This window comes from Megascapheus bottae, chromosome 37 (assembly GCF_031878675.1).
Source record: "Megascapheus bottae isolate mThoBot1 chromosome 37, mThoBot2.hap1, whole genome shotgun sequence".
Lineage (NCBI taxonomy): Eukaryota > Metazoa > Chordata > Mammalia > Rodentia > Geomyidae > Megascapheus > Megascapheus bottae.
In genome coordinates this window covers 2,011,050-2,024,079 of record NC_143545.1, presented here as the reverse complement: position 1 = coordinate 2,024,079, position 13,030 = coordinate 2,011,050, and the positions used below count along the sequence as shown (strand labels likewise).

Genomic DNA, 13,030 nt, shown 5'->3' with positions numbered 1-13,030 from the left:
CTGAGAAAAAGGATTTAAAAAAAAAAAGACATAAATCAGGAACCAGTTGTTACAAAGCAATTTTAAAATGAGAAAAAAAAAAAGGAAAATTTTCTGTACAAAGCAAGGGGTGTTTTTAGAACATTGTATAGAAATAAATTCATGTGAAAGGTTCAGAGGCAGTGGAGCTGATGGTGTGAGTGAACACGGAAAGAGGCTGTTTGGGGGCTTTCTGAGGGAGGATCCCCAAAGGGCCATACCCAGCAAGTGCCACCTGCCTGCCCTCCCTCCACCCCAACCCTGCCCCGCTCCCCATTGAGGACTGCAGGCGTGTAGACACCGTCCTGGAAGTGCATTGCTTAAATGTGTGTGAGCCTAAGTAAACGCCTGGGATCCTGCAGGACCAACAGAAGGGCCTTCAGTACCAGGAAATGAAGGTTCTCAACTAAGTGAACTTAATGAGATTCCCTTCATGAAAAAGCCCTGCAGACTAGGGACACAGCTCAAGTGGTAGAGCACTTGACCTTAGATGCAGTCCCCTGTGCAGCCCAAAAAATTCTAAACTACAGGGTGCTGGTGGCTCATGCCAGCTACTCGAAAAGCTGCCAGCCTGGGCAGGAAAGTCTTCTGAGACTCTTCATCTCCAATGCACCACTTTAAAAAAAAAAAAAAAAGAATCTCAGTAAGTAATATGACATGGAGAGTAAATACAGCCGTGTTTGTTAGCTTCCTGAATATTTTTTTCCAACTTTCGTTGACCTTTGGAAGTACCCCAGCATCCCTGTCTTCTTTTATCACCACAGTTAGAACCAGAATATTATTGTAACACATTGTCATAACGCTATGAGGTAGGAACTGTTGTTTTTGTTGTCTAAAGAGAAACAGACATAAATTACCCAATGGACTGAACCCCAAGTAATTCACACTTGTAATCCTAGCTACTCCAGAGTTTTGAGATCTGAGGATCGCAGATTGAAGCCAGCCTGGACAGGATAGTCCATGAGATTTAGCAACAATTAACCAGCCAAAAGCTAGAAGTAGAGCTGTGGGTCAAGTAGTAGAGCACCAGACAGACATTAGTGAAAACCAGTGCCTCTGGTCCTGAATTCAAGCCCTAGTACTTGCACAAAAAATAAATGACCCAAGAACATAATTGTGATTTGAAGGGTGAAGTCCAGATTGATGATTGTGCCTTAACACTTGTCTGTTACTTAAGCTGGACTTTCCCCTTGACCATCACATACGGAGTCTAAGCTCTGTAGCTGGAAATGTGGCTTAACAGCCTGGCTGTGAGAGTTCCTGCTGTGCTTTACACCACAGTGACAGGTTTTACATTGAAAGCCAGCTGGGGTCTGAAGCCCTTGCAGATTTCAGTAGAGTGCAACATACAGCATCTGTTTTTTGGTTGGCATCTGTCTGACTCAGTTACTGTAGAGCTCCATTTGCCAGGCTTTTCAGAAAGTTAGCATCATCCACACAAGAAATAGAAAAGAGCTGGCTGCAGTGGCTCACGCCTGTAGTCCTAGCTACTCAGGAGGCTGAGACCTCAGGATCAAGGTTCAAAGCCAGCCCTGGCACAAAAGGACCTGAGACTCTTATTTCCAATTAACCTCTAGAAAATAGGAAGTGGGGCTTGGCTCAAGGGTAGCGTGGTAGCCTTGAGCCGAAGAGCTCAGGGACCAAGTTCAAGCCCTGTGACCCACACACAAAAAAAAGTAAACCAAAGTTGCTTTCATGGAAAACTACAACTAAAGACATGAACCTTGATCCAACATGTGCAGAAGCTGGGCGTGGGTGACTCATGCCTGGCATCCCAGCTATGCAGGAGGCTGAGATCTGAGGATCATGGTTCAAAGCCAGCCTGGACAGGAAAGGCCTTGAGACTCTTCATCTCCAATGAATCACCAGAAAACCAGAAGTGGCACTGTGACCCCAGTGGTAAAGCACCAGCCTTGCGCAAAAGAAGCCCCTTGGCCGTCAAAAGAAAAGTGTGCAGAATTTCACCTTTGGTATGGGTCTTCATATTTATATATAGAAAATTCCTTTTTTTTTTTTTGCCATGTTGAAGAAGACCACTGGGCAAGCTTGGTGTAGAGAACCTCAGGCCCTGGGGTTGCCATCTCCACCACCACCAAAAACTAACCTGGCATGGGCTGCTCCTGTGAGTGAACATCTAAACCTTTTTTCTAGTTCTTTTTTTCTGAGCCTTTTACTACTTCCCAACTTGCCATGGAGAAAATTCATCTTCAGCTGCTTTGGACACCAGATTGCAAAAAAAAAAAAATTTTAAGTGAAAAATAAAGTTTATATTCTGCACTTGTGGAGAAGGGAAGGTAGAATGGGATCCCCCCCCTCAACAAACAGCCCTGTTCCTCGCCCCAAAGCCACGGGCCAGGTCTGGAAGGGGAGGAAAAAGAAAAATGAGAAAAGTTTGCTAGCCACTGCAAAATGGCGCCTTCCCGTGACGTCATACAGCAGCGCCCGGCGCCCGAAGGGAGGGCAAGAGCGGGCGGAAGTGGCTTCGCCGGCGCGCGGCGCGATGTATACACGTCAGAGGCACCCCAAGCGCAGGCCACGGGCGGAGGTGCGCGCCGCGGTGAGGTGAGGGCGGAAGTGGTCGTTCGAAGGGCGGAAGTAACGCGTCTAAGGGCGGAAGCCGTCCTCCCCGAGCGTCGCTCCTGCGCCTGCGCGGTCTCCGAAGCCTCAGTCACTTCCGAGGCGAACCGGAAGTCGCTTTGTTTTGCTTCAAGATGGCTGCTGGGATGTATTTGGAACATTATCTGGACAGTAAGAGCGGGCCGGGGGCCGGGGTCAGGGGTCACGGGGCGTGGGGGGCCGCGGCTCAGGGGTCCTGTGGCCCCGACGTCCCGGGCCGGGGGGCATCGCCGCCCTGCGGGGCTCCCGGGCGGCCAATTCTCGGACGCTAAGGAAGGGGGGGCGGGGCGGGCGTCCGGGCCTGGCCGCTGGGCTGCAGACCGGGGGCGCGGAGGGGACTCGGGTTCCGGGGGCCCCTGGACACGCGAGGGGCGCCCTCGGGCCTCCTGGCCCGCAGCCCCTGCCGGCTCCCCCCACGTCCGGTCACCGCCGGCCCGGCCCGCGGACGCCCGGGAGCCGCCGCTCGGCCAGGCCTGTCAGACGCGCCGGGCGCTTGTTGGGGACGGGGGTGCGGGGTCTCTTGGTGTGGACGGGGGTGCGGGGTCTCTTGGTGGGTTGGGGGTGCGGGGTGTCTTGGTGTGGACGGGGGTGCGGGGTCTCTTGGTGTGGACGGGGGTGCGGGGTCTCTTGGTGTGGACGGGGGTGCGGGGTCTCTTGGTGGGTTGGGGGTGCGGGGTCTCTTGGTGGGTTGGGGGTGCGGGGTCTCTTGGTGGGTTGGGGGTGCGGGGTCTCTTGGTGTGGACGGGGGTGCGGGGTCTCTTGGTGTGGACGGGGGTGCGGGGTCTCTTGGTGGGTTGGGGGTGCGGGGTCTCTTGGTGTGGACGGGGGTGCGGGGTCTCTTGGTGAGGACGGGGGTGCGGGGTCTCTTGGTGGGTTGGGGGTGCGGGGTCTCTTGGTGTGGACGGGGGTGCGGGGTCTCTTGGTGTGGACGGGGGTGCGGGGTCTCTTGGTGGGTTGGGGGTGCGGGGTCTCTTGGTGTGGACGGGGGTGCGGGGTCTCTTGGTGTGGACGGGGGTGCGGGGTCTCTTGGTGTGGACGGGGGTGCGGGGTCTCTTGGTGGGCACGGGGGTGCGGGGTCTCTTGGTGAGGACGGGGGTGCGGGGTCTCTTGGTGTGGACGCGGGTGCGGGGTCTCTTGGTGTGGATGGGGGTGCGGGGTCCCTTGGTGTGGACGGGGGTGCGGGGTCTCTTGGTGTGGACGGGGGTGCGGGGTCTCTTGTTGGGGACGGGGGTGCGGGGTCTCTTGGTGTGGACGGGGGTGCGGGGTCTCTTGGTGGGTTGGGGGTGCGGGGTCTCTTGGTGAGGACGGGGGTGCGGGGTCTCTTGGTGTGGACGGGGGTGCGGGGTCTCTTGGTGGGTTGGGGGTGCGGGGTCTCTTGGTGTGGACGGGGGTGCGGGGTCTCTTGGTGGGTTGGGGGTGCGGGGTCTCTTGGTGTGGACGGGGGTGCGGGGTCTCTTGGTGTGGACGGGGGTGCGGGGTCTCTTGGTGTGGACGGGGGTGCGGGGTCTCTTGGTGGGTTGGGGGTGCGGGGTCTCTTGGTGAGGACGGGGGTGCGGGGTCTCTTGGTGTGGACGGGGGTGCGGGGTCTCTTGGTGTGGACGGGGGTGCGGGGTCTCTTGGTGTGGACGGGGGTGCGGGGTCTCTTGGTGTGGACGGGGGTGCGGGGTCTCTTGGTGTGGATGGGGGTGCGGGGTCTCTTGGTGGGTTGGGGGTGCGGGTCTCTTGGTGAGGATGGGGGTGCGGGGTCTCTTGGTGTGGACGGGGGTGCGGGGTCTCTTGGTGGGTTGGGGGTGCGGGGTCTCTTGGTGTGGACGGGGGTGCGGGGTCTCTTGGTGTGGACGGGGGTGCGGGGTCTCTTGGTGAGGACGGGGGTGCGGGGTCTCTTGGTGAGGACGGGGGTGCGGGGTCTCTTGGTGGGTTGGGGGTGCGGGGTCTCTTGGTGTGGACGGGGGTGCGGGGTCTCTTGGTGTGGACGGGGGTGCGGGGTCTCTTGGTGAGGACGGGGGTGCGGGGTCTCTTGGTGTGGACGGGGGTGCGGGGTCTCTTGGTGTGGACGGGGGTGCGGGGTCTCTTGGTGTGGACGGGGGTGCGGGGTCTCTTGGTGTGGACGGGGGTGCGGGGTCTCTTGGTGAGGACGGGGGTGCGGGGTCTCTTGGTGGGTTGGGGGTGCGGGGTCTCTTGGTGTGGACGGGGGTGCGGGGTCTCTTGGTGGGGTTGGGGGTGCGGGGTCTCTTGGTGTGGACGGGGGTGCGGGGTCTCTTGGTGGGTTGGGGGTGCGGGGTCTCTTGGTGGGTTGGGGGTGCGGGGTCTCTTGGTGTGGACGGGGGTGCGGGGTCTCTTGGTGGGTTGGGGGTGCGGGGTCTCTTGGTGTGGACGGGGGTGCGGGGTCTCTTGGTGGGTTGGGGGTGCGGGGTCTCTTGGTGTGGACGGGGGTGCGGGGTCTCTTGGTGTGGACGGGGGTGCGGGGTCTCTTGGTGTGGACGGGGGTGCGGGGTCTCTTGGTGAGGACGGGGGTGCGGGGTCTCTTGGTGGGTTGGGGGTGCGGGGTCTCTTGGTGAGGACGGGGGTGCGGGGTCTCTTGGTGGGTTGGGGGTGCGGGGTCTCTTGGTGTGGACGGGGGTGCGGGGTCTCTTGGTGGGTTGGGGGTGCGGGGTCTCTTGGTGTGGACGGGGGTGCGGGGTCTCTTGGTGGGTTGGGGGTGCGGGGTCTCTTGGTGAGGACGGGGGTGCGGGGTCTCTTGGTGTGGACGGGGGTGCGGGGTCTCTTGGTGTGGACGGGGGTGCGGGGTCTCTTGGTGAGGACGGGGGTGCGGGGTCTCTTGGTGAGGACGGGGGTGCGGGGTCTCTTGGTGGGCACGGGGGTGCGGGGTCTCTTGGTGTGGACGGGGGTGCGGGGTCTCTTGGTGGGCACGGGGGTGCGGGGTCTCTTGGTGTGGACGGGGGTGCGGGGTCTCTTGGTGTGGACGGGGGTGCGGGGTCTCTTGGTGGGGTTGGGGGTGCGGGGTCTCTTGGTGAGGACGGGGGTGCGGGGTCTCTTGGTGGGTTGGGGGTGCGGGGTCTCTTGGTGTGGACGGGGGTGCGGGGTCTCTTGGTGTGGACGGGGGTGCGGGGTCTCTTGGTGGGTTGGGGGTGCGGGGTCTCTTGGTGTGTACGGGGGTGCGGGGTCCCTTGGTGGGGACGGGGGTGCGGGGTCTCTTGGTGGGCACGGGGGTGCGGGGTCTCTTGGTGGGTTGGGGGTGCGGGGTCTCTTGGTGTGGACGGAGGTGCGGGGTCTCTTGGTGAGGACGTCTTGGTGTGGACGGGGGTGCGGGGTCTCTTGGTGTGGACGGGGGTGCGGGGTCTCTTGGTGGGTTGGGGGTGCGGGGTCTCTTGGTGTGTACGGGGGTGCGGGGTCCCTTGGTGTGGACGGGGGTGCGGGGTCCCTTGGTGTGGACGGGGGTGCGGGGTCCCTTGGTGTGGACGGGGGTGCGGGGTCTCTTGGTGGGCAGGGGGGTGCGGGGTCTCTTGGTGCGGACGGGGGTGCGGGGTCTCTTGGTGGGTTGGGGGTGTGGGGTCTCTTGGTGGGGACGGGGGTGCGGGGTCTCTTGGTGGGGACGGGGGTGCGGGGTCTCTTGGTGTGGACGGGGGTGCGGGGTCTCTTGGTGGGGTGGGGGTGCGGGGTCTCTTGGTGGGGACGGGGGTGCGGGGTCTCTTGGTGGGGACGGGGGTGCGGGGTCTCTTGGTGGGGACGGGGGTGCGGGGTCTCTTGGTGGGGACGGGGGTGCGGGGTCTCTTGGTGGGGACGGGGGTGCGGGGTCTCTTGGTGTGGACGGGGGTGCGGGGTCTCTTGGTGAGGACGGGGGTGCGGGGTCTCTTGGTGAGGACGGGGGTGCGGGGTGTCTTGGTGTGGACGGGGGTGCGGGGTGTCTTGGTGTGGACGGGGGTGCGGGGTCCCTTGGTGTGGACGGGGGTGCGGGGTCCCTTGGTGTGGACGGGGGTGCGGGGTCCCTTGGTGAGGACGGGGGTGCGGGGTCTCTTGGTGAGGACGGGGGTGCGGGGTCTCTTGGTGTGGACGGGGGTGCGGGGTCTCTTGGTGTGGACGGGGGTGCGGGGTCTCTTGGTGGGGTTGGGGGTGCGGGGTCTCTTGGTGGGGACGGGAGTGCGGGGTCTCTTGGTGGGGACGGGGGTGTGGGGTCTCTTGTTGGGGACGCGGGTGCGGGGTCTCTTGGTGTGGACGGGGGTGCGGGGTCTCTTGGTGTGGACGGGGGTGCGGGGTCTCTTGGTGTGGACGGGGGTGCGGGGTCTCTTGGTGTGGACGGGGGTGCGGGGTCTCTTGGTGTGGACGGGGGTGCGGGGTCTCTTGGTGTGGACGGGGGTGCGGGTCTCTTGGTGAGGATGGGGGTGCGGGGTCTCTTGGTGGGTTGGGGGTGCGGGGTCTCTTGGTGTGGACGGGGGTGCGGGGTCTCTTTGTGGGGACGGGGGTGCGGGGTCTCTTGGTGTGGACGGGGGTGCGGGGTCTCTTGGTGAGGACGGGGGTGCGGGGTCTCTTGGTGAGGACGGGGGTGTGGGGGTCTCTTGGTGGGGACGGGGGTGCTGGGTCTCTTGATGGAGCGACAGGGTTTCAGCTCATGAACCTCCATCTAGCTAGGCCCGGGCCAGGCCCCCAGCTCTGAATGGAAATCCAGTATTACGTGGGTGCCTTGTGGGGAGCCCAGCTCTTCACAATCCTGTTCCCCTGCACGTGTAGGCGTGGCTCAGAATCCAGTCAGTGACCCGGATATTTACTAAGGAACTGTGAGGTTTAGCCAGCTTGGGACACATTTGGTATGGTTTGGGGTGGGAGGGAAACAATGTCTAGGCCGAGTTCAAGCCCCAGGTGTGGAAGAGGGCTGCGGGGGAGAGTCTAAGTGACACCCTCTTCTTGGGTCAGTACTGGGGTGGACAGTGCACGATTGGTGAGACAGAGAATCCTGGCCTGGTGAGGGGGCTCACGCCTGTCATCCTAGCTATGCAGGAAGCTGAGATCTGAAGATCTGGTTCAAAGCCAGCCCGGGCACAAAAGAGCACAAAAGACTATGTAACTCTTATCTCCAATTTATCACAAGAAAATGGGAAGTGGGGCTGAGGCTCAGAGGTAGAGCAGTAGCCTTAAGCTGAATAGCTCAGGGACAGTGCCCAGGCCCCTCATATAAACCCCATGACCCACAAAAATAAAAAAATCCTAGAATCAATAAATAAATCCTGGAGTGGGGGCCGTAGAGTGCTTGCGGTGCATGCATGAAGACCTGGGTTCTATTCCTCAGTATCACATACACAGAAAAAGCCCAGAAGTGGACTCAACTGGTAGAGCATGTAGCCTTGAGAAAACCCAGTGCTCAGGCCCTGAGTTCAAGCCCCAGGACTGGAAGAAAGAAAGAAAGAAAAAAAAAGAAGTGTGAAACCCTGAAATGGAGACTAGTACTGATATGCGCACGTGCACACACACACACACACACACACACACAGTGGTGAGGTCGTGGGAGAGCCCTAACCTAGCACTCACAAGGCCCCAGATTCCACTTCCGCACCATGTGGGGGGAAAAAACATCCATGAATAAAAGAAGCTGTGAAGGGCTTGTGCGTGGCTCAGGCATAGGCCCTGCCGCTGACTCTGTTTCTCCTTTTCCCCCTAGGTATTGAAAACCTCCCCTTTGAGTTACAGAGGAATTTCCAGCTCATGAGGGATCTTGATCAAAGAACGGAGGGTGAGTACAGAGGACGAACTCCTCCTCATCGTCTCTGCTGGCTTGCTGTTCCTACAGCTTCCAGAAAGATCTGGGAGACTGCTGATTTTATCACTTACTGTGCTGCCTTCCTCATTGCAATTCCTGTGTGTGTGTGTGTGAATGTGAGTGTGTGACTTGAATGCAGGGCCTGCATGTTGCCCCTGAGTTCTTTCTGCTCTAATACTGGACCACTTTGAGCCACAGGGCCACCTCTGGCTTTTTCTGTGTATGTGGTCTGGAAGAATGGAACCCTACCTATTCTGTCGTTATCATCTTGGATACAGAACACATTTGGACTTGATGCTTGTACCCTGTTCAAGATGCAAAGGGTATTTGGGTATGATCATCTCAGCTGTGATGGGAAGGAAAAAGAAAAATAGGAGGATCGTGGTTCAGGCACTGGAAGCGAGATCCTGTCTCACAGTCCCATAAAGGGCTGGATATGTGTGGCTCAGCCATAGGGCACTAGCCTAGCATGCATGAAGTCCTAGGTTCGATTCCTCAGTACCACATACATAGAAAAAGCCAGAAGTGGTGCTGTGGCTCAGGTGGTAGAGCTCTAGCCTTGAGAAAATCCAAGGACAGGGCTCAGGCCCTGAGCTCAAGTCCCAGGACTGCCCCCCCCCCAAAAAAAAAAGAAGTAAAGGTGGGCCTGAACTGAACTCTGGGCAAATTTGCACACACTGTGCATCGACCCCTGAAAACTGCTAATGGTGATCACTCGATGATGTTCTAGAACAATCCTGAATCCTCACCTAAGACCAGCCGGAGACAATGGAACTGCCAGGGAAGAACAGTTGAGCGTACACATTGCCTGTTTACCCAGGCTCCCCCATCCACACACTCACTGCGTGTGCTGTGTTACTCCGTGTTCTTTTCTGTTTGTCCAGATGTTTCTCTCTGCACCCCCCAGACCATTTTTATGTCCACGTCAAATGTCAGTGAACAGCTTCTTTGTCTCAGGATGTTGAAAACCTTCCAGAATTAACTGTCAGGCCCAATATCTAAGAAACCGATGCAGAGGAGGGTTAGCAGAAAGATAAGGAGAACTGCATTTGGCTCTGCGGAGGCAGAGGTGGGTGTGAAGGTCATGAGTTCAAGGCCAGCCTGGGACATTGGCAAGACCTCTCCTGGAAAGGGTCGGGGAGGGGATAATAAAGGAGGGCTGGGAAGGTGGCCCAGTGGTAGAATGCTCGAAGTCCTGGGTTTGATTCTCACGACCCCATACACAGAAAAAGCCAGAAGTGTGGCTCAAGTGGTAGAGCGCCAGGCTTGAGCAAAAGAAGCTCACGGACAACGCCCAGGACCTGAGTTCAAGCCCCAGGACCAGGAAAAAAGAAATTGTGGGTCAAAAAGCCTCAAGCCTTGCAAATCATCTTAAAGCCACACATTTGTGGCTTCCGGCTGTCATCCCAGCTACTCAGGACGCTGAGCTTCGAGGATCACAGTTCACAACCAGTCCAGACAGGAAAGTCCATGAGATAACCACCAAAAAGTCAGGTGCAGAGGTGTGGCTCAAATGGACGAGACTTGAGCAGGAAATACCAAGTGAGAGCACAGTCTCACTGAGTTCAAGGCTTCCCCCCATGACATTATGTCATATGGTGTGATGATGTAGGAACAGGGTAAGAGATGTGTTTGGTCTAGACCCCAGGACTCTTTGTTGGTGGTAGTGGTGGTGGTCAGTCCCGGGGCTTGAACTCAGGGCCTAGGCACTGTCCCTGAGCTTCTTTTGCTCAAGGCTAGAGCTCTGCCACTTGTGCCACAGTGCCACTTGTGGCTTTTTCTGTGTCCGTGGTACTAAGGAATCAAACCTGGGGCTTCACGCATGCCAGGCCAGCACTCTACCACTAAGCCACCTTCCCAGGCATGCCAGGACTGTTGTGAGCCCGCCTCTGTCTGTGTTGTAGACCTGAAGGCTGAAATTGATAAACTGGCCACAGAATACGTGAGCAGCGCACGCAGCCTGAGCTCGGAGGAGAAGCTGGTTCTGCTCCGGCAGATCCAGGACGCCTACGGCAAATGCAAGGAGTTTGGTGATGACAAAGTGCAGCTTGCCATGCAGACCTATGAGATGGTACGACCCCCTCCCCTCTCCAGCAGCAGCCGGGGGGCCTTGGCCCGCCTATCCTCCGCGTCTGGGCCATTTCACTCCCCAGTCTTGGCACCACCCAGGGCGCTTCTCCTTTGGCCAACAGGTGGACAAACATATCAGGCGGCTGGACACGGATCTGGCCCGCTTCGAGGCAGACCTGAAGGAGAAGCAGATGGAATCCAGTGACTACGACAGTTCTTCTAGCAAAGGCAAAAAGAGCGGGGAGAGGGGCGGGGAGGTGGCAGGCTCACTTGGCAGTGCCAGGGAGACGCCAGTGGCTCACACCCATCACCCCAGCCACTCAGGACTAAGGCAGCCCCGGGAAGGAAAGTCCATGAGGACTCTTGTCTCCCATGATCCACCAGAAAACCGGAAGTGGGGCTGTGGCTCAGGGGCAGCCCAGGCCCTGAGTTCAAGTCCCTCCAGTGACCAAAAGAGAGAGAGCGAGAACTTGGTGGTGGCATACCTCCCCCTCCCTGCCTCATCTCTCTCTCTCCGCTAGAAGGCAGGAGCCAGAAGGAGAAGAAGGCCGCACGTACCCGCTGCAAGGGGAAAAACTCGGACGAAGAAGTCCCCAAGGCCACTCAGAAAAAGCTCAAACTCGTGCGCTCGTGAGTGCCCGGCCAGGCCCGCACCGGGTGCCCTTACCCCCACCCCACCCCGGGGCCCAGACTGGAGAGCTAGGAGAAGTCACCCGTCTAGCACCCCTCCCCTCACGGCCCCTTCCCACTGCACCCCTGCAGCTGACCCTGACCCTCTCTCTTCCTCTTGGAACGCAGAAGTCCTGAGTACGGGACACCCTCAGTGACCTTTGGCACTGTCCACCCCTCTGATGTACTGGACATGCCTGTGGACCCCAACGAACCCACCTATTGCCTTTGTCACCAGGTCTCCTATGGAGAGATGATTGGCTGTGACAACCCGGATGTGAGCACCCTCTTGCCTCTGTGTGGGGAGGACAGGGGAGGGGGGTGGAGGGCGGTCGCGGTCTACTCCACTCCTCAGCAACCAGGCCCAGCGGCCCCCTTCCCCGGTCCCTGAGACCCACGCCTGCAATCCCAGCCGCTCAGGAGGCGGAGATCTGAGGATGGAGGTTCCCGGCAGGGAAATGTCTGCCAGAGCCCCAAGTGGGCCTGCGGGGCTCCAGTGGTAGGGAAAAGAGCCAAGGGGGAGCACAAAGCCCCAGACCTGGCGCATGCGCGCACACAGGACAGAGAGCCCCTGCTGCATCGAAGGGCGGTGGGGGGCTTCCCAGAAGTGTCCCCCACCGCCCGGGCACGGGATGAGGCGCCTCTCCCTGCCTCCCCGGCCCCTCACTGCCCTGGCCTCTGCCCTTCTCAGTGCTCCATCGAGTGGTTCCATTTTGCCTGCGTGGGGCTCACCACCAAGCCTCGAGGGAAATGGTAAGCCCGGAGGAGCCCGGCTCCGCCCTCCTAGCCCGCACCCCCTCCCGGCCCGCTCTGCCCTCACTCATCTCCCCCCTCCCCTCCCCGCCCCTGCTGATCCTCAGGTTCTGCCCCCGCTGCTCCCAAGAACGGAAGAAGAAATAGATGGAGGCCGTGGCAGTGTCCACCTTCCCTGATCCGGACTTGAGACGCCAGGCTCGGCCTGAGCGGGGGCTGGGGGAGGGGGGGCCCTGCTGCCCCCTCCTCCTCCCCCTCCTCCCCCTCCCCCACGCCGCGGCTGGCAGCCGCCCTGGCCCGAGCTCTGCGGTGTTGGTGCTGCCATGCGGGGGGGGGTCCTGCTCCCGCCCCTGGGGCGAGGGGCGAGGGGCGGACACCCCCAGCCCACCCTCCCCCTGCCGCGGGGGGCCGGGGATGGAGTGCGGGGCGGGCGCGAGTGGCAGATAGAAGCCCGCCCGGGGGGCGCCCGCCGGGGATTCCGGGGTGGGTGGGGCGGAGGGGCGCCGGGAGCCCCCGCCAGCCCCCGCCATCGCCGCCGCGCCCCGCGGACCCGCCCGGCGCTCCCCACGGATGTTCCCAATAAAACCATGTATTTGCGTTGCCTGTGGTGCCGTGACTGTGCGCGTCGGTCCCGGGGCTGGAACGCGCAGCCGCGGCGCCCGCCCCGGGCCTCCGCTCCAGTCCAGTCCACGTCCAGCGAGGGCTGGAGAGGAGGCGTGCGCGGCGTTTCCTGCCCGGGCTGGCTCCGAACCCCGAGCCTCGGCTCTCAGCCACCGAAGAAAAGTCTAAAACATAGTGAACCCCCTCCCACCCCACCCCCGGGCTTCGCCTGTCACCCCAGCTACGCGAGGCTGAGGCTGCACCGCCACGGGCACCAGGGGGCTGGAGCCCTGCGCCAGGCCCTGCACTCGGGCTGTGGGCGTGGCCTCCCGTCTGCCTGTCTCCTCCAGAGGCCCCGCCCCTCGGCCCTGACCTGGCCCTGCACTCGGGCTGTGGGCGTGGCCTCCCGTCTGCCTGTCTCCTCCAGAGGCCCCGCCCCTCGGCCCTGACCTGGCCCTGCACTCGGGCTGTGGGCGTGGCCTCCCGTCTGCCTGTCTCCCTCCAGAGGCCCCGCCCCTCGGCCCTGACCTGGCCCTGCACTCGGGCTGTGGGCGT

General features: G+C 60.6%; 1 protein-coding gene across 2 annotated transcripts; it reads left to right on the top strand.

The window, feature by feature from the left end:
* The first annotated feature begins 2,678 nt into the window (after positions 1-2,678).
* Ing4 (inhibitor of growth family member 4) lies at positions 2,679-12,475 on the top strand. Of its 2 annotated transcripts, none has more exons than XM_090325097.1 (8): positions 2,679-2,766; positions 8,285-8,356; positions 10,288-10,454; positions 10,576-10,681; positions 10,978-11,083; positions 11,252-11,399; positions 11,814-11,875; positions 11,983-12,475. In XM_090325097.1, exons 1-8 carry the CDS (start codon positions 2,730-2,732, stop codon positions 12,020-12,022), a joined length of 738 nt encoding a protein of 245 aa, XP_090181223.1. In that variant the 5' UTR covers positions 2,679-2,729; the 3' UTR covers positions 12,023-12,475. The 2 variants fall into 2 exon arrangements, with proteins under 2 accessions (XP_090181223.1, XP_090181222.1); XM_090325096.1 differs by having other exon boundaries at positions 10,975-11,083.
* Positions 12,476-13,030: the final 555 nt, after the last annotated feature.

What these genes read in the sequence shown, in the direction of transcription:
- Ing4 (XM_090325096.1), top strand. Translation starts at nt 2,730, where the DNA reads ATGGCTGCTGGGATGTATTTGGAACATTATCTGGACA. An exon ending in TTTGGAACATTATCTGGACA is followed by an intron (nt 2,767 to 8,284) that starts GTAAGAGCGGGC and finishes TTTTCCCCCTAG; the next exon opens with GTATTGAAAACCTCCCCTTT. An exon ending in TCTTGATCAAAGAACGGAGG is followed by an intron (nt 8,357 to 10,287) that starts GTGAGTACAGAG and finishes TCTGTGTTGTAG; the next exon opens with ACCTGAAGGCTGAAATTGAT.